The sequence below is a fragment of the Cherax quadricarinatus genome, chromosome 29 (genome assembly GCF_038502225.1).
Source record: "Cherax quadricarinatus isolate ZL_2023a chromosome 29, ASM3850222v1, whole genome shotgun sequence".
Lineage (NCBI taxonomy): Eukaryota > Metazoa > Arthropoda > Malacostraca > Decapoda > Parastacidae > Cherax > Cherax quadricarinatus.
In genome coordinates this window covers 16,401,411-16,422,412 of record NC_091320.1, presented here as the reverse complement: position 1 = coordinate 16,422,412, position 21,002 = coordinate 16,401,411, and the positions used below count along the sequence as shown (strand labels likewise).

General features: G+C 38.9%; 1 protein-coding gene across 1 annotated transcript in view; it reads left to right on the top strand.

Annotated features, from left to right (window-relative positions):
• LOC128690516 (phosphatidylserine synthase 2) overlaps positions 1-21,002 on the top strand; it is a gene marked incomplete in the record, with an annotated part of 412,859 nt that overhangs the window by 290,881 nt on the left and 100,976 nt on the right. Inside the window, 1 exon segment of the mRNA XM_070089624.1 lies at positions 15,923-16,041. Within this exon segment, the coding sequence (XP_069945725.1) occupies positions 15,923-16,041 (119 nt within the window).

Below are 21,002 nucleotides of genomic sequence, written 5' to 3'. Positions count from 1 at the left end.
GCGTGCATGAGCGTGTTAGATAGGAGTGAATGGAGACGAATGATACTTGGGACCTGACGATCTGTTGGAGTGTGAGCAGGGTAATATTTAGTGAAGGGATTCAGGGAAACCGGTTATTTTCATATAGTCGGACTTGAGTCCTGGAAATGGGAAGTACAATGCCTGCACTTTAAAGGAGGGGTTTGGGATATTGGCAGTTTGGAGGGATATGTTGTGTATCTTTATACGTATATGCTTCTAAACTGTTGTATTCTGAGCACCTCTGCAAAAACAGTGATAATGTGTGAGTGTGGTGAAAGTGTTGAATGATGATGAAAGTATTTTCTTTTTGGGGATTTTCTTTCTTTTTTGGGTCACCCTGCCTCAGTGGGAGACGGCCGACTTGTTGAAAAAAAAAAAAAAAGAATGCAATTAATCCGTTCCTGACACCCAGAAGTATTAAAACAAAAATTTTTTTTACATGAAATATAGATGTACGTAAACAATACAATGGGACATTATGAATGAAACTTTAACAGCATAACACTTACCTTTATTGGCGATTCTTCTTAGTGTATGGAAGACTGGAGGAGGAGAGAGATTGGATTAGTTACTGTTTGGAAGGGGAATCCCCTTCCATCAACACCTTGGGTACCATGTGCTTTTCTGGGGCTACTTTTCTTCTCTGTTTCTTAATGCCACTAGGACCAGCTTGAGAGTCACTGGAGTCCTGTCTCGCAAAAAAAGTGTTCAGAGAGCTCTGTTTCTGGCGATTCTTTAAAACTTCCCTAAAATGGGCCAAGACTTTGTCACTGTACATCTTGCCATCATGGCTTGCAACAGCCTTGTCAGGGTGATGTTTCTCCATAAATCTTTCCATCTTACCCCACATTTCAAAAATCTCCTTAATTTCTGAAGAAGGCAACTTCTTCCATCTCTCTTCCTCCTCCTCTGCAGCAGTATTCTGAGCTGTGGTCTGTTGCTGTTCCTGCTGAAGCTCTTGCAGCTCCTCAGTGGTTAGCTCTTTGCTGTGGTCCTCCACCAACTCTTCCACATCCTCCAAACTCACATCCAACCCCATGGAACTCCCCAATGCCACAATAGATCTCACAACTGTCATAGTTCATCAGGGTCAGCCCCAAACCCTTCAAAATCCCTCTTGTGGACACAATCTGGCCACAATTTTCTCCAAGCAGAGTTCAAAGTCCTGGTAGTCACTCCCTCCCAAGCCTTACCTATAAGGCTTATGCAATTGAGGATACTGATGTGATCTTTCCAAAACTCTCTTAGGGTCAATTGAGTGTCTGAGGTCACATTAAAGTGCCTTTGAAACATTACTTTGATGTAGAGTTTTTTAAAGTTTAAAATGATCTGCTGGCCCATTGGCTGGAGGAGAGGAGTGGTATTAGGGGGCAAGAACTTTATCGTGATGAACCCAAACTCCTCCAGAATTAGGTCATCCATGTTTGGAGGATGAGCAGGTGCGTTGTCTATTAGCAGGAGGCACTTGAGATCCAATTTCTTTTCTAGGAGGTAATTCTTTACACTAGGGCCAAACACTTCATTGAACCAGTCGGCAAAAATTTCCCTCATGACCCATGCCTTATTATTAGCTTTTCAAAACACACACATTTTACTCTTCATGACATTGTTTTTTCTGAACACTCTGGGATTTTCAGAATGGTACACTAGTAACGTCTTCACTTTGAAATCCCCACTAGCATTAGCACAGAACATGAGCGTCAGCCTCTTTCATAGGCTTGTGTCCTGGCAGTCCCTTTTCCTCTTGAGTAATGTAGGTCTTCTTTGGCATTTTCTTCGAAAAGAGGCCTGTTTCGTCACAATTGAACACTTGCTCAGGTTTCAGTCCTTCAGCCTCTATGTACTCCCTGAATTCACTTAGGAATTTTGTAGCTGCAATTTTGTCTGAACTGACTGCCTCGCCATGCCTTATCACACTGTGTATGCCACTACGGTTCTTAAATCTCTCAAACCAGCCTTTGCTGGCCTTAAATTCACCAATATCAGTACTTGTTGCAGGCAATTTCTTTACGAGATTGTCATGCTTCTACCTAGCCTTTTCACAAATAATTGAATTCATAAGATTATCTCCTGCTAATTGTTTCTCGTTTATCCACACCAGTAATAACTTCTCAACATCTTCAAGCACTGGTGATCTCACTTTTGTCAGCATATTTACCCCCTTTGCAACAACAGCTTCCTTGATTTCCTTTTTCTTGGCCATGATGGAAGCTATGGTTATATGGGGTTTGTTATACATCCTGGCCAGTTCAGCCACACGTACGCCACTTTCATATTGTTCAATGATGTTTTTCTTGAATTCAATCATATTTCTGACGTTCTTTACCAAAGGCCTGGCACTAGGAGCTTTCTTTGGAGCCATGGTAGCTTATTTACCACTTGCAAGCACTAAAATGAATGGAATATTATGAAATATTTCGTATGAACAAGCGAGGGGACCGTCACTCATTGGTAAACAATGGCACACTGGCTGGGAAGGGAGGGCGAGGTGGCTTGGAGCCATGTGTACGTGTCCCGGACAAACGACGATTTGCAAGCCAATGTTTTGACGAAAATAACGTTACGATTATCGAAAATTACGACTATTGAGCCTTACGATTATTGAGGGACCACTATATTTCTTACGGCTAGGCATGCTGAAAAAGGACTACTGAAATGGCATTCCCACAATGCACAGCTGGCTCCCTGATTTTTTTATATGGTGCACACTGACCATGGAGACCCATTCTATCACATGTGGGCCTACCAGCTTTCTCGTGCTTGACTTGAAGCCGCTAGAATTTTGGCGCATTAATACGTTAAACACAATGGTTCGTAAGATGTATGTTCTTCTTTCTTCTTTCAACACACCGGCTGTATCCCACCGAGGCGGGGTGGCCCAAAAGGAAAAACGAAAGTTTCTCCTTTTACATTTAGTAATATATACAGGAGAAGGGGTTACTAGCTCCTTGCTCCCGGCATTTTAGTCGCCTCTTACAACACGCATGGCTTACGGAGGAAGAATTCTGTTCCACTTCCTCATGGAGGAAGATGTATGTATATGACTGAAACACTCAAAGGGTTAAACACTTATATGACCTACATAAACAAGCTATGATTGCAAAATGTACACCACCAAAATATGTAGTAGATATATGCCCAAATAGGTAATCAGATACTAAATGCTGAAAAGAGTTTTTATGAGGATAGTGAGATTCAGGTTAGGGTGTGTAAAAGAGAGGGAGATTACTTTCCAGTAAAAGTAGGCCTTAGACAGGGATGTGTAATGTCACCATGGTTGTTTAACATACACCTACCATCCAACTTACGACCTGCTCGACTTAGGACCACTCGACTTACGACCGTGTTTTTTATGCCAAATTTCTGGGAAATAAACATTTATTTGTGTTGTACACAGTGTTTATCCTAAACTTACAGTATAAAATACAGTACTAACAACATAAAAAGTAAAGTAAAATATGAAATACCAAAATAAAACAATAATATAGTCATTACAAAAATGTTTTGTTGATATTCAGTAGTAAAGTTCTACTTACGACCATTTCGACTTACGACCGGTTTCTCAGAACCGAACTCGGTCGTAAGTCGGATGGTAGGTGTATTTATAGATGAAGTTGTAAAACAAGTAAATACAGTGGAACCTCTACTTACGAGTGCATCCACGTGCGAGTTTTTCCAGATACGAGCAGCTGCTCAGTTGAATTTTTGCTTCCAGACACGAGCAAAATTTCCAGATGCAAGCGGGACTCAAGGGAGGTTAATTGACACTGGTGAGGGGGGCTCTTGCTCTTGATCTAGGGAATTGGATCTCAGTTGTTTGTTGGACTATCTTATTGAAACTTGGGCAGTGTATGATGAAACGATGCCTATTAACGTACACCAAAAATGAAGGAAATCGGACCGTAAATAACGGAGTTCACTTCTCAGCCATTAGCCTCCTCTTAGCGGTATATTTTCGTATGGTTTTTATGGTTGTATTCTTGTTTTATTTGGTCTCATGTGATAAAATGGAAGATATACTACAAAAATAAATATGATTTTAATTGGTTTCACGATGAAAAGTACCTTGAAATTGAGCTCAAAATAGCAGAAATGTTCGATTCTTTGGCGACATCAGTGGTAGACATCATGAGGTAGCAGTGGCAGACATCATGAAGCAGCAGTGGCAGACAAAATGAAGCAGCAGTGGCAGACAACATGAGGTAGCAGTGGCAGACAACATGAAGCAGCAGTGACAGACAACATGAAGCAGCAGTGACAGGCAACATGAAGCAGCAGTGACAGGCAACATGAAGCAGCAGTGGTAGATATCATGAGGTACCAGTGGCAGACAACATTAAGCAGCAGTGGCAAAGTGTAGCATTAAGAGTGTAGCAATTAATTGTAGCATTAAGAGTGTAGCAATTAATTGTAGCATTAAGAGTGTAGCAATTAAGTGTAGCATTAAGAGTGTAGCACTTATAAGTCACTCTGTCTGACTTTTTTGGGTTATCCTAGGTTCTCTACACATGTAGTCAGGAGCAGGAATGGCTGCTGTGGTGGCCCTATAAACCCCAACAACAATGGCTGCTGTCACCACCACTAGCCACATACCTAATGACATATATTTTATTCATTCTAGTGTATATATCATGTTTCTATGTTGTTAATATTGTTTATGTCATATTACATGAATTGTGATAGATAAATAAGCTGTAGAGTTGATATTAGGAAAATTATTTAAGTATTTTCTTGTGCCTCGAATTCCACTGGAACGAATTAATTCCATTTCAATTAATTTAAATGAGGAAAATTGACTCTGCAAACGAGTAAATCCAGTTGCGAGCAAGGTCATGGAACAGATTAAACACGTAAGTAGAGGTTCCACTGTACGATTTCCGAATTCATTTTTCCCATAAGAAATAATGTAAATCCAATTAATCCGTTCCAGACACCCAAAAGTATTTAAAAAATAATTTGTTTATATGAAATATACATTTACCTACACAGAAAACAATGAGACATGCAGAATAAAACAATTATAAAATTACACTTACCTTTTATTGAAGACTTCTTGATGTATGGAAGATGGGAGGAGGGGAGAGGTTGGAGGAGTTATTATTGTTTGGGATTCAGGTACCAAGTCCTTTTCTGGGGTTACTTCCCTTCTTTGTTTTTAATGCCTCTAGGACCAGTTTGAGAGTCACTGGACCCCTGTCGCTCAAAAAAGTGTTCCAGAGAGGTCTGTTTCTAGCGTATGTTAGGAATTGTGGTGGCGGCATGGAAGTGTGTTGAGAAACAGGACAAGATAGTCCTTTAATATGACATTGTAGTGTAGTAGTGGTGTAGTGTTCCTGTGTTGTTTGTTGTTGGGTGTATAAGGGCCACTGAAAGATAAGCCTTACATAGTAGTGGTGATGCGGCAGCAGAGGCAGTGGTGTTGTCAGTGTTGCCCTATATACCTCCAACAACATTGGAGGAGTCAGTTTCGTGTTGTCCTTTTTCTATCGTTTAATCGCTTAACTTACTTGCTACATTGTTAATGCTACACTTTATTGCTGGCTGGCGCTATAGCCTTTATTGACTCGTGCTGCTTTAGTATTGTACATATCGCAGAATCACCGAAGACGGCACATTCTCCCCTCTCTCTCAGCCCTTTACCAAAGGGCTGGCTAGCACTAGGAACTTCCTTTGGGCCCATGGTGGCTTATTTAGCAGTTGCAAGCACTAAAAAGAACAGAATAATACGGAATATATTGTATAAACGCATGGGATTGTGCTCACTGGCTGATAAACAATGGCACACTGAGTGTCGGGCCGCTGTTGCTGTGTGGACGCATTCGGGACGAATGACAATTACCAAGCTCAGTGATGATCACTGAGCCAATATTTTAATGAAAAAACATTACTATTTCCAAATATTATGAAATCCGACGACTACGAAATCCGGGGGTCCACTGTACTAGGGTGTAGGGGAGAGAGGCGGGATGAAATTATGGGGAATCAACTACAAAATGGGAGTTGACACAGTTACATTTTACTGGTGATGCTGTACTTTTGAGAGATTCTAAAGAGAAGTTGCCAAGGTTAGTGGACGAGTTTGGGAGGGTGTGTAAAGGAAGAAAGTTGAAAGTGTACATAGATAAGAGTAAGGTGATGAGGGTATCATACAAGTTAGGTAAAGAAAAATTAGATATCACATTGGAGGGAAGGAGTATGAAGGAAGTGAATGTGTTTAGATATTTGGGAGTAGATTTGTCAGCAGATGGGTTTATGAAGGAGGAGGTGAACGATGGAATTGATGAAGTAAAAATGGTGAGTGGTGCATTAAGGTGTCTGTGGAGACAAAAAACATTATCCATGGTGGCAAAGAAGGGAACATGTGAAAGTATAGTGGTACTAACACTCTTATATGGGTGTGAAGCTTGGGTTGTGAATGCTGCAGCAAGGAGGAGGCTGAAGGTAGTGATGTCATGTCTAAGGGCAATGTGTGGTGTAAATATTATGCAGAGAATTCATAGTGTGGAAATTAAGAGGAAGAGTGGAATTACTTAAAGTGTTATTTAGAGGGGTGAAGAGGGGTTCTTGAGGTGGTTTGATCATTTAGAGAGGATGGAGCAAAGTAGGATGACTTGGAGGCTGTATAAATCTGTAGTGGAGGGGAGGAAGGGTAGGGGATCATCCTAGGAAAGGATGGAGGAAAGGGGTAAAAGATGTTTTGTATGCAAGAGGCTTGGACATGCAGCAGGCATGTGTGAGCATGTTAAATAGGAGTGAATGGTGACAAGCTGTTGGAGTGTGAGCAGAGTAATATTTTGTGAAGGGATTCAAGGAAACAGGTTATCTGGGCTTGAGTTCTGGTGGTGGGAAATAAGCCTGCACTTTAAAAGAGGGGTTTGGGATATTGGCTGTTGGAGTGACATCTAAACTGTCGTATCTGGTGCCTCTGCAAAGACAGTGATTATGTGTGAAAGTGTCGAATGATGGTGAAAGTGTTTCTTGGATCACCCTGCCTCATTGGGAGACAGCCAATGTGTTGAAAAAAGTATATATTAGACATAAGTGATATTCACAACAAAATAGATTAAATGTATGGAAGAAATCACAGTAAAATGTGTGATTGCAAATGTGTAAAAATACCATGATGAAAACAGGAAATAAAACCTGAGTGTTGTCATGTGTTTACACATGTATCTGATGTGTCAGCACATGAGAGTGCTTAGGTTTTGTTTCTTATTTTCACTGGTATTTTTACACATTAAATGTCTGTGAAGCAGATAAAATCATAGCAATTATTTGGTTAATTCAAAATAAAAATTTTAATAAGTACAGTGGACCCTTGATTATTGGCCATTCCTGTTATTGGCTCCCAGTGATCAGCCGTTATTTCGGTGATTGGCCGTTTTGGACGCATCCGTCCACCAGCTGGGGCTGCTTGCACGTCAGTTTGGCTGTGTCTCTTGGTGCATGAGGAAGCTTCTGCTCATACATCCAAACATTTTGCTTGTTTTCCATTGTTTTTTGTGGGATTTTTGCAGTGCAACTGTGAAATAAGTAACCATGGCTCCAAAGAAGTTCCTAGTAAAGTTCCTTTGGTAAAGAAAGAAACACCATAGAATTTAAGTGTGAAGTGTAGCAGGCATGCAGAGAGTGTAGCAGGCATGCAGGAAGTGTAGCAGGCATGCAGGAAGTGTAGCATGCATGCAGAAAGTGTTGCAGGCATGCAGGAAGTGTAGCATGCATGCAGAAAGTGTAGCATGCATGCAGGAAGTGTAGCAGGTATGCAGGAAGTGTAGCAGGCATGCAGAGAGTGTAGCAGGCATGCAGGGAGTGTAACAGACATGCAGGAAGTGTAACAGGCATTCAAGGAGTGTAGCAGGCATGCAGGAAGTACAGCAGGCATGCAGGAAGTACAGCAGGCATGCAGGAAGTGTAGCAGGCATGCAGGGAGTGTAGCAGGCATGCAGGAAGTGTAGCAGGCATGCAGGAAGTGTAGCAGGCATGCAGGGAGTGTAGCAGGCATGCAGGAAATACAGCAGGCATACAGGGAGTGTAGTAGGCATGCAGGAAGTGTAGCAGGTATGCAGGGAGTGTAGTAGGCATGCAGGAAGTGTAGCAGGCATGCAGGAAGTGTAGCAGGCATGCAGGGAGTGTACCAGGCATTCCAGAAGCCAGTATTAGTTTTCAATAAAGGTATGTAATACTGATTTAATTGTTAAATTATTTTTTATGATAATTTTTTTTGGAACGGATTAATTGTATTTACATGAATTTTTATGGGAAATATTATTTTAGGTTTTGGCCATTTCAGTTTTAGGCTGAGCTTCTGGAATGGATTACGGCTGATAACTGTACTTGGTAGAAAGTCTCTTGTTATGCAAAGAATTTTGGATGACATGCTGTCAGAGCATGAGCACAGTAACTCTTATGAAGGAATTTCTGGGTTTAATGCTTGGCCTATTTTTTTTTTTTCAACATGACAGCTGTCTCCCACTTTGACTGTCACTCACACATAATCACTATCTTTGCAGAGGCACTCATACATGACAGTTTAGATGTCACACCAAACAGTCAATACTGGCGTAATTTTATTAGTATTATTATGGAGGAATTTAGGGAAACCTGTTACCTGGACTTGAGTCCTGGAGGTGGAAAGGACAGGAGGGGTTAGGATGTCATCTGAATTGTGATGTTCTCTCACTTCAGGCAACATACTGATTGAGCAAATGATTATGAAACTATTTCCTTTTTTTTCTGGATCACCCAACCTTGATGAAAGATGACCAATTTTTTTTCTTCCTCAGTGGCCATCTCAGTCAAGGTAGGGTGACAAGGAAAGACATTGACAATCATTCAAATGCTGTGTTGCTCTAAGTGTGCTCACAGCACAAGTCAGATGATCCTCTGTTACGTGTATAAAAAAATTTTGTTATCGTGCCTTTAGCCATATAGTGAATATCTGATTACCATTCTGTTGGGAATTGGACTATTTAAATTGCATCTTAAGCCATTTTCTCCATAATGGGCCATGTTAAATGAGACTAATTTACTGTTGATGGGGTCATGCTAAATGAGAATAGTTTACTGTATAAATGTGTAAAATTGCCAAGGACCATCATAATATGAAGGAAAAAGTTCTACAATTGATGTTCAATTTGGAATTTACTATATTATAAAGACAGTTGTAAAGAGTTTCTACTGCATATATTTTCCCCTTTTTTTATACATATATCTGCAGTCACCCCAGGTAGTAGGTTGGTAGTCAGCAACCACCCAGGGAGGTACTACTGTCCTGCCAAGTGGGTGTAAAATGGAAGCTTGTAATTGTTGTACATGCTAGTAGGATGGCTGGTGTCTTTTTTCTGTCTCATAAACATGCAAGATTTCAGGTACATATGGCTACTTCTACTTACACTTCGGTCACACTCACATGCGTGTACAGTAAGGCCCCGCTTTACGGCGTTCTGCTAATATGGCGATATCAAATTATGACCAAAATTTGCTATACGGCAAGCGGTCTTTCAAATACAGCGCCCCCCCACCCGGTTTGTTTACATTTTCTGTGACCTCATCTACTATGTCAGGAAACTTTCCAAAATTTCAAGTGTTTTAAAGTTACTGCATATTTTATATGTACTCTGATAATTATACTTAAGTGTACCTGTACCTAAATATACTTACACACTGTGCTGGTGTGCAGGTACACATTAAAATCGCTACGTCTCTCTCTACTCATGACGCTAATACATGTACTACTTAATAATAATCACTCTTGGGCACACTAAATGTCTTATTTTACATCAATATAGGCATTTTCATTAATCCATCTATGATATTTTCCTCAAAATTATAAATGAAACCCATTACATAGCATATAAACATGATACATACACTCACAGAAAAAAATTGACGTAAATATGAGATTTGTTTACAAAGCAGCTGTGTAGGCAGTGTCGGAAGAATTACATTTTCTCTAGTCAAACTGGGGGATACCTGTAGAAAAATATTCTTTTCCTATGCCTTTACTCTATATATAGCAATTCACGACCCTTGTGAGTTTAGTGCTTTTTATAATAAATAATAATAATAATAATATTTTATTTTATTATTATTAACACACTGGCTGATTCCCACCAAGGCAGGGTGGCCCGAAAAAGAAAAACTTTCACCATCATTCACTCCATCACTGTCTTGCCAGAAGGGTGCTTTACACTACAGTTTTTAAACTGCAACATTAACACCCCTCCTTCAGAGTGCAGGCACTGTACTTCCCATCTGCAGGACTCGAGTCTGGCCTGCCGGTTTCCCTGAATCTCTTCATAAATGTTACTTTGCTCACACTCCAACAGCACGTCAAGTATTAAAAACCATTTGTCTCCATTCACTCCTATCAAACACGCTCACGCATGCCTGCTGGAAGTCCAAGCCCCTCGCACACAAAACCTCCTTTACCCCCTCCCTCCAACCTTTCCTAGGCCGATCCCTACCCCGCCTTCCTTCCACTACAGACTGATACACTCTTGAAGTCATTCTGTTTCGCTCCATTCTCTCTACATGTCCGAACCACCTCAACAACCCTTCCTCAGCCCTCTGGACAACAGTTTTGGTAATCCCGCACCTCCTCCTAACTTCCAAACTACGAATTCTCTGCATTATATTCACACTACACATTGCCCTCAGACATGACATCTCCACTGCCTCCAGCCTTCTCCTCGCTGCAACATTCATCACCCATGCTTCACACCCATATAAGAGCGTTGGTAAAACTATACTCTCATACAATATTAATAATAATAATAATAATTATATTAATAATATTATTATTATTATTATTATTATTATTATTATTATTATTATTATTATTATTATTATCATCATCATCATCTTCATTCGCTCTAAAAATCGTGTGTTGCTGTTTGTTTATTCTGAACTAACTTGTACACAATATAAGAGTATTTGTATTGTGAGGTAATTATTATTATAATAAAAAAACATTGAGTAAATGTTTTACAAACTCTTACAAATGGACATGAATGAACTAAAAGTAGACACATATTAATATGCATTTACTTCACCTGACCAAGTGATCGTCCACTACCTGTTCAGTTTGTGTTCTTACATTGTCTCAACTCTGTATCACATTCTCTCTCTCATTTACTCTTTCATTAACTAGTTGGCTCTCATTGACGATGGCGTCTAAGGTTAGCTGTAATAAAAAGAGAAGTCGTAAGCCTCTTGCTTTAAGTGCCAAGTTAGAGGATGATGGTGTGCCATTCTGATTTTATTCAATAAACACCCTGCCACTCACCTCTCACACATTAATATTAATATTTTAAGGTAAGTAATAAGTGTACTCTGTGTGTATCTTACCTTTTATTGTGTTTTTAATGACTATTTCTGTTGCTAACTTAATATAAGTTAGTGTAAACTTGTTGTCTGGCATTTATTGTATATTTTATGTGTGCTCTGATAATAATACTTGTGGAGCTGTGTGGTAGCCGGGCGAAGGGACAACATTACGTTTTCTCTGCTCAGCCATCAGAGAAAACGTGTATGAATCTGCATTTGGCCCAGCCACTCCCTCACTCTGCTTTTGTTTACAATTTTCGGCATGAATTATTCATTACTTCTACCTTCATTTATGATGGAATCTAAAGGTAGTGGTTAGAAATGATTAAATTCAGTGAACAAGGCATGTCGATGTTAATAATATGGCTCTGGGCCACAGTGTAGGTAGCCGGTAGGTGTACCTACCGGCTACCTACACTGACTTCCTACAAATAAATACTACTCACCTCTCTTCCTACATTCAGACTACACATATTTTAAGGTAAATAATGAGTGTACTGTATGTGTATTTTACCTCTCTGTGATGTTTTAAATATCGTATATTAAGTATGAGACTGGGAGCAGGGCTACCTACACCTGGGCTACCTGCACCTGACTTCCTACAAATAAGTACTACTCACCTCTCTCCCTACATTAAGATTACAAATACTTTAAGATAAGTAATGAATGTACTGTGAATGTATTTTACTTTGTGTGTTTTTAATGCCTGGTTCTATTACTAACTTAATATAATTTAGTGTAAACTTGTTGTCTGGCATTTATATGCATTTATAAATGGAAAAAAATGGCGTTCTGCCTTCCGGCGATGTCTGCTTTCCGGCGACAGCCTGGAACCTAACCCGCCGTATAAGTGGGGCCCTACTGTACAAGCATATATATACACACCCCTCTGGGTTTTCTTCTATTTTCTTACTAGTTCTTCTTATCTCCATGGGGAAGTGGAACAGAATTCTTCCTCCATAAGCCTTGCGTGTTGTAAGAGGAGCTAGTAATCCCTTCTCCTGTACACATTATAAATTAAAAAAGAGAAACTTATCTTTTTTTTAGGGGGGTTGAGGTCCACCCTGCCTTGGTGGGATATGGCCATTTTGTAGGAAGATGAAGAAGTACAGTCACTTAATGGAGGTGCCTTGTTGTCAGTGAGTGGCACTTAGTGAAGGAGTTGTACCTGTCCTTGCATTCCTTGGATCGAACCTGATTGCCTCTCGTTCCCTAGGTGCTGTGTGACTGCTGCAGGTTTGGCACTTATCCATAATTTTAATAATAGTATTGGTTCTAGTACTACAATTTTGACTGTAAGAGAAACTAAAGGTCCCAATGTATATGAAATAACAGTGTTTAATTAACTAATGTGGAAAATACAACTTGAATATTCATCTGTTTGTCTTTTCTTTATAGTGTATATTTATTCTAAGCAATGGAAGTTTGTTTATTAAGAGCTTCTGATAGTTAAATAATGCAAGAGGAATCCTGTAGATCATTTATTTAAATATATATTCTAATATAGCAACAGTGAGAGGTAATCACAGATCTCTTGCTAAAAATATTCACAATTCCACTCCTGTCAGTAGATAGAGGGAATATATTTTAGCTCAACTATGGATTCTTTATTAGTGCCAGATTTACATCATTAGCAGTAGTTACGAATAGTTACTATTGTTACTGATAGGATTGAAAATGCAGCTGTTATTAATTTAGAGAATAATTACAGCATTTAAGTTTTTGTTTTTTACATATGGTAAAAAGCTTAAGAAGGATTCCAGCATTCAGAAGAATTGCTTTGTAGGTTTTTCAACTTTGCAGACAAGTTGTTTTTATATAAAAAAAATAGTACAAAAAACTGTGATGTTTCACTTTCATATTATGGCTTGGCAGTTGTTTGACTTTGGTTTCCCAAAAGTACCAGTTGTAAATGCAGATGTGTATGACTAGGGGCATTTGTAAGCTGGGAGACCTCTTGTATGCAAAGAATTATTTAAAAAATAAAGCTGAGTGTCTCTTAGCAATATATTTTTCAGTGTAAGTGCTAATATTCTTTCTACCTCAACTCGACAATTACAAGCAGACCAATAAGGAATACAAGACCTCTAATAAATCACAAGGCTAAACCTTTAAGATTTAATGCATGATTACTTTTTTAATTGTTTTTACTATTTGATGAATAAAAAATTATAGTGCTGTACCAGTTTGCAAGTGTTAGCCTAAACAATATAGTTTACGTAGTCTTGCTGTAATTGTCATTTCTCTTGCTGTTAATTTTTTCTCCTGTTCTTCACCATCTCACACTGCTGCTGTACATAATATTTAATCTTACAACTGCAGCTGATTCTTTATTGGTATTAAAGCCACATCTTTTATTTACAAGTTTTAGTATTGTTTTAAATTCTTTGTCGATTTAGAAAGGCAGAGCATGCATGGTAAGACATGTATTGAATGACTTTTTTTGTAAAACAGAGGTCCCCAATCTGTATACCATCAGGCATCAAGTCACCGCTGGAGGTCTTGTAAACAATCTTCCATTAATACAGAGCACTTTGTATAAATAATTTTTCATGTAACTGATCATTAATATTTAATAATTTATAAGAATATGGCAATGTGAACGTCATTGAATGAGTCCAAATTTTTTTTATGCTGGCATGAGTAGGCACAGTAATAAACAAAAAGAAATTAATTTTAATGTTAGTATCATGAAAAAGCGATTTGTTTTACGTATGTTAAGGTGAATGTACACACTGTATTTGTTTAACAAAAATTAGCATATACGTATAATGTTTCAAAAAACTTGCTATAAATCACAAAAAAGTTTATACAGTATTAATATCAAATTAATTCTGACATAAGGATGAAAAAACAGTGATTTTATATAAAGCCAAGCATGACAGCCATAAGGTTTTACAAGCCTTGTATTAAATTAAAAAAATGTTGCAATACCATCTTTTAACCCTTTCAGGGTCCATGCTGTAGTTCTACGGCTTTGAGTTCTGGGTCCAAACCGTAGTTCTACGCCATGAGCTCAGCTCACTCAGATAAGCTGGGAGTGGTAAATTTGGGCCTAGATGTGAGAGAATACATCTATGTGGTAAGTGTGCACCACATAAAACAAATCTTGCAGCACACAGTGCATAATGAGAGAAAAAAACTGAGACCATAATTTTTTATTAAAACAGTGACTTCGCGGTATTTTTTAGCATGTTTTTTATAGTTGTATTTGCAATTTCATGGTCTCATTTGATAGAATGGAAGACATATAATAGAAATAGAGATGATTTTGATTGGTTTTACTACTGAAAATCATTTGAAACTGAGCTCAAAGTAGCCGAAATGTTAAATGTTTGCCAATGTTCAAGAGTAAACAAATGATGTCATGCGTCTAATTAATACGCATCAGCTGGTGGGTCTAATATACTTTCACGAATGTGGTGGTATTATTTATACAATTATTACAATATTTCATAACAGTAAATCTTCCATTTTTTGGTTTGAATAAAAATTCATTATGTGAATAAAAAATCAAAATGGAATTCATTTGTAAAGCCTGAAAATGTTACTAATGAACAGAGGAAATGGTAGTTTAGTGCCAGAAATGTCTGCATTGTTTATTCTGGATCTTATTTTGAAATTGGAATATTTTGAACTTTGTGTTAAATTAACCAAATTACCAATTTCTGATCACTTTATTGGGTAGTTGAAACAGTTGACTTGGTGATTTCTTGTGTTCAGTCGATAAAATAGAAGTAATACAGTGGACCCCCACATAACGATCAGCTCCCAACTCGACCAGTTATGTAAGTGTATTTTTGTAAGTGCTTTTGTAGGTGTATTTTTAGGGGTCTGAAACGGACTAATCTAATTCACAATATTTCTTATGGGAACAAATTCGGTCTATAACGGCACCCAAACAGACTTCTGGATTGAAATAATATCGTTATGCGGGGGTCCACTGTACTAGCAAAATGGCTAAGAATTTGGTCAACTAGAATAATGTAATTGACCTAAAATGGGAGTCAAATTTGGCAAAATCGCCAATGCGTAAATATCACTGATGCATCAAAATTCTTAAGAGCATAATTTCGTCAATTTTTCATCAAATTTCATACTTTTTGTTTTATTACCTTCGGAAAAAGGTTCTCTACCATTTCATCAGAAAAACTAACAAAAGTTTTTTTTGAAACTTCTTGGACCCTGTGGACAAGTCTCTGATTTTAGGTCTGGACGCTGAAAGGGTTAAAATTTCTCACTTGTATGCAAAGCCAAAAGAGTAAGTATAATATTATATCTTAACTTCAGTATATGCTTTATGATTGTTGCCTAATTTTTATCTATTCTTCATTTTAAACTTTATATACATTTTGAATAAAACAATACTTTGAGGCACATTGTATTTCCTCAAATATCACAGTAACCCTTGTGTATATATAGGTTGAAGGACCTTTGGTTTATAATATTTAATGTAGCTAGATAGTCACAGGTCTGACTTTCCTAACCCTTCTATTGTTTGTAGTGATTGTGGTTTTTCTTGTACTGTTTATTTTTCAACAGTTTTCCGATCATTAATTTTCATTTTTTCTAGTGGATAATGGATGCCCTATTGTGTAATGGTCTGGGTATCTACTGTGGGCTTCAGTCCCTAAAGTATTTCTCCATGAAGACTTACCATTGGAGAGGCCTCTGGAACATCCCCACATACAGGTACTGTAGACCAAAAAACCTGCTTTGGGAATGTCAGAAGCACGATTTTGTCCATGCTGTGTCAGCACATTCTTTAACTTTGATTTGTAAGTAAAGTGTCTAGTGAAGTGAATTGTTAAATATCCTGTGATGCAGTTAGTTTTTTATTAATAAGTTGCTTTCTTATGACCCAGAAATATTTTGGTGAATTATCTTTTTATGATGAAACTTCTTATATGAAAACTAATGTACACTGACAGACACTGTGGTGCTGAGTGTTTCTGTGTGTGTAGTAATTTCTTTGAATTTAGATGATGTCTTTCAGAGAGAGCAAGAGAGGGAAGGGAGGAGGAGAGGGGAAAGAGGGAGTGAGAGAGGAAATAGGGAAATAAAGGATGATGAGTGTGTGCTGTCACTGACTCGGAACACTTAACAATTCTGCCCAGGACAGGGTAATGACCTTTATGGAAGAAGGAAAATAGACTTAATTCATCAATGGAAAAATAGTGATGGTCAATAGCTACAGACAAAATTCAGTGATGTCAGTTACTGCTGAAGTTCTTGAGGTAAATTCACTACTATTTATTTGTTTATATGGACTGAATAAAGGCAGCTCTACTAGTGAACTTCTGGTGAATATCTCTACTTTGTCAGTGAATGACTCTTAAGATCGGTTGTGTAGGGTCATTAGACATTATTTGTGCCTTCACAAATCTTGCCACCTTGGCATCTAATAAAAATTTAAAGTGCTTACTTTCAAGATTAATTTTTTTAGAGTAGTTTTTAATGCAACAGAGTCAGTGTAAAACAGACCACAAGGAAGTATTTAGTTTCTTGCTGTGGAATGTCTACTGCATAAACCTACTTCACTTCATCCCTGATTCCCATGCCTATGCAAATGGCTGCACTCTTAGCATTTAGTTACACAAAAGATAAGCCTTTATGTTGCATTCACTCTTAATAAAATATCAGATTCTCTCTGGGTATCTTTAGACAGCATTACATTAATACTGAAGTTGGTGGAAGAATAAATGGAAGAGTCTTAGCACCTAGTAGTACCCCTCAAGGAAGGTTGCTTGATGCCACTGAGGGGCTCTTTGCGCAAGAAATTAGACCTGCCTTTTTTTAATCATACCTGTTCACCTCTGATTTCTCCATGCTCTGTATGACCCCTACAGGCTTAGCATTCTTCCAATGAATGTAATTTAATAATAATGATAATGGCTACAGAGAATTATAGGTGGTAGGATGGTAGACAGCAACCGCCCAGGGAGGTACTACCGTCCTGCCAAGTGAGTGTAAAACGAAAGCCTGTAATTGTTTTACATGATGGTAGGATTGCTGGTGTCCTTTTTTCTGTCTCATGAACATGCAAGATTTCAGGTATGTCTTGCTACTTCTACTTACACTTAGGTCACACTACACATACATGTACAAGCACATATATACACACCCCTCTGGGTTTTCTTCTATTTTCTTTCTAGTTCTTATTCTTGTTTATTTCCTCTTATCTCCATGGGGAAGTGGAACAGAATTCTTCCTCCGTAAGCCATGCGTGTTGTAAGAAGCGACTAAAATGCCGTGAGCAAGGGGCTAGTAACCTCTTCTCCTGTATATCTTACTAAATGTAAAAGGAGAAACTTTTGTTTTTCCTTTTGGGCCACCCCGCCTCGGTGGGATACAGCCGGTTTGTTGAAAGAAAGAAGAAGGCTACAGAGAATGTGGTGGCACCCAAGAAACCAACGTTACACTTGCTCTGCAGCAGAGGCTCCTAAATTTTGTATGAGACAAAAGTTTTTTTCTCACCTTAGGTATCCACTTCTCTTTTGGATTTCCTACCCCAGATTTCTTCTAAGATTTTTGGAAATACAAGACAACTTACCTTTTTCCCTTTCCTCCATCTTTGTCATCCCTGTCATTTCAGCAGAGCCTTCAATACAATAGGGATGTCGCTGGTCTTACTGTCATATACAAAAACATTATTGTGGAAAGGTTGTCACAACATGTTGATACAATATCAGAGAAATCAAGTTAGCAGATGAAAACTAACCCAAAACTGGCATGCATATGCATATATGTATGCATGCATGCATTCATGTATATATACAGTGGATCCTTGGATAACGATTTTAATCCATTCCAGAGAGCTTGTCCTTAACCGATTTTATTGTTAGCGTAATTAATTTTCCCCATAAGAAATAATGGAAATCCAATTAATCCATTCCAGACACCCAAAAGTATTAAAAAAAAAATTTTCACGTGAAATATACATTTTTCTACACAGACAACAATGAGACATGAAGAATAAATGACACTTATCTTTACTGAAGATTTATTGATGAATGATGAGATGGGAGGAGGGGGGATGATGGAGGTGTATTATTGTTTGGAAGGGGAATCCCCTTCTATAAGGACTTTAGGTAGTAAGTCCTTTTCTGGGGTTACTTCCCTTCTTTGTTTTTTAATGCCAATGGGAACAACTTGACAGTTGCTGGACCTTTGTCACACTGAAAATCTGTCCTTAGAGCTCTGTTTCTGGCGTTCCTTTAAGATTTCCCTAAAATGGGACACAACATTGTCATTATAAAAGTCACCAGCACGGCTTGCAACAGCTGTGTCAGGATGATGTTCATCCATAAAGGCTTGCACCTTTGTCCACATTGTACAAATGTCCTTAATCATTGAAGAAGGTAACTTCCTCCATCCCTCTCTCCCCTCTGAAACAATTTCCTCAGCTGTGGTCTCTTGCTGTTGCAGATGCTCTTGCAGCTCATCAGTGGTTAACTCTTCATCATTGTCCTCCACCAACTCTTCCACATCCTCGCCACTAACCTCCAACCCCATGGACTTTCCCAATGACACGGTAGATTCCACAACTGGTATAGGCTCCTGAGGGTTAGCCCCAAACCCTTCAAAATCCCTCTCTTGTACACATTCTGGCCACAATTTCCTCCAACCAGAGTCCAAAGTCCTGCAAGTCACTCCCTCCCAAGCCTTACCTATAAGGTTTATGCAACTGAGGATACTGAAGTGATCTTTCCAGAACTCTCTTAGGGTCAGTTCAGTGTCTGAGGTAACTTCAAAGCACTTTTGAAACACTGCTTTAGTGTACAGTTTTAGGAAATTTGAAATGACCTGCTGGCCCATGGGCTGGAGGAGAGGAGTGGTGTTAGGAGGAAAAAACCTGACTTTTATGAAACTCAACTCCCCCACAATTTGCTCTTGCGAGTCGGGAGAATGAGCAGGAGCATTGTCTAATACCAGGAGGCACTTGAGGTCCAATTTATTTTCCAGGAGGTATTTTTTCACAGTGGGGCCAAACACTTGATAGAACCATTCATGGAAAATGTCCCTAGTGACCCATGCCTTACTGTTTGCCTTCCACATCACACACAAATTAGCCTTGACGACACTGTTTTTCTTGGTCACTCTGGGAGTTTCAGAGTGATACACGAGTAAAGGCTTCACTTTGCAATTCCCACTAGCATTGCTACATGAGAGTTAGCCTGTCTTTCATAGGCTTGTGTCCTGGGAGTGCATTTTTATCCTGAATAATGTAGGTCCTGTTTGGCATTTTCTTCCAAAACAGGCCTGTTTCGTCACAATTGAACACTTGTTGGGGTTTGAATTTTTCAGCCTCTATGTACCCCTTAATTAAAGTCCTGCACATATTTTTCAGCCACTTTTTGGTCAGAACTGGCAGCCTCACCATGCCTTATCACACTGTGTATGTCACTACGATTCTGAAATCTCTCAAACCAACCTTTGCTAGCCTTAAATTCACTAACATTAGCACTAGTTCCAGTCATTTTCTTAATGAGATCCACATGTAACTGCCTTGCCTTTTCACATATGATTGACTGTGAAACATTATCTCCTGATAATTGTGTTGTTGATCCACACCAGTAACAGTCTCTCCACATCTTCAAATACTACTTGCGATCTCTGTTTTGTAAGCATACTTGCACCTTTCACAACAATAGCTTCCTTGATTGCTTTTCTGTTGGCCAAGATAGTAGCAATGGTTGATTGGGGGTTTGTTATACAACCGGGCCAGCTTGGAGGCACACATTCCACTTTCGTACTTTGCGATTATCTCTTTCTTCAATTCAATAGTATTTCTCACCCTTTTTACCACAGGGTTGGCACTGGAAGCTTTCTTTGGGCCCATGGTGGCCCAAAATGTATCGCATTTATGCATGGAACCGTCCGCACTGGCTTGTAAACAATGGCACACTGGCTGTACATAGTGGCCGGGCAGCCACGGGCGGTCCAGGTCGTGTGGACGCGTTCGGGATGAACGTCCTTAACTGAGTTTTTCATTGTTGACCGAGCCAATATTTTTACGTAAAAACACATTGATATCCGATTTTATCGCTATCCAATGGCATTGTTACCTGAAGGTCCACTGTACATACATACAGAGTTGGCAAAGCATCTTGCCCTGTACTCTACCACTGAATGCCAGAAAGAGTACTAGAAAAGTTATGTAACTTTACCTTTAGTATTTTGTATCTCTTTTGACTTGTGTGTGCCTGGGCATGGAGTCTGCTGAAGATAATAAAATAAACAATATCCATAGTGACCCACACCTTTCTGCTTTGGCATGGATGAGGTGGCTTGCTTTATTAGGTCTACCTTCATCTTATGTCATTCATTATCTGTCAGATTTAACTCTGGACTACTACCACTCTAGTCAAGCACATTAATATTGTTATCACTGGAGCACTGTTTAAGTATTGTAGATGGATGAGGGGGCGCTTTATCTTCTTGGAGAAAATTTCAACTGTGAATGTTGAATTGCAATTTCAGATGGCTCTCTTAATACCTCAGTATACTGCATCCCCTTCATTATTTTATTTTTAGGAAGGAAAAACAGGCTTGCCCTTCCCTTCACACCACTGAAAGCACCCCAAACTGTAACAGTCTTAGTGTCTAACACTTTTCTCTTCTATATACTTGGGTTTGCATCTGTTGCTACC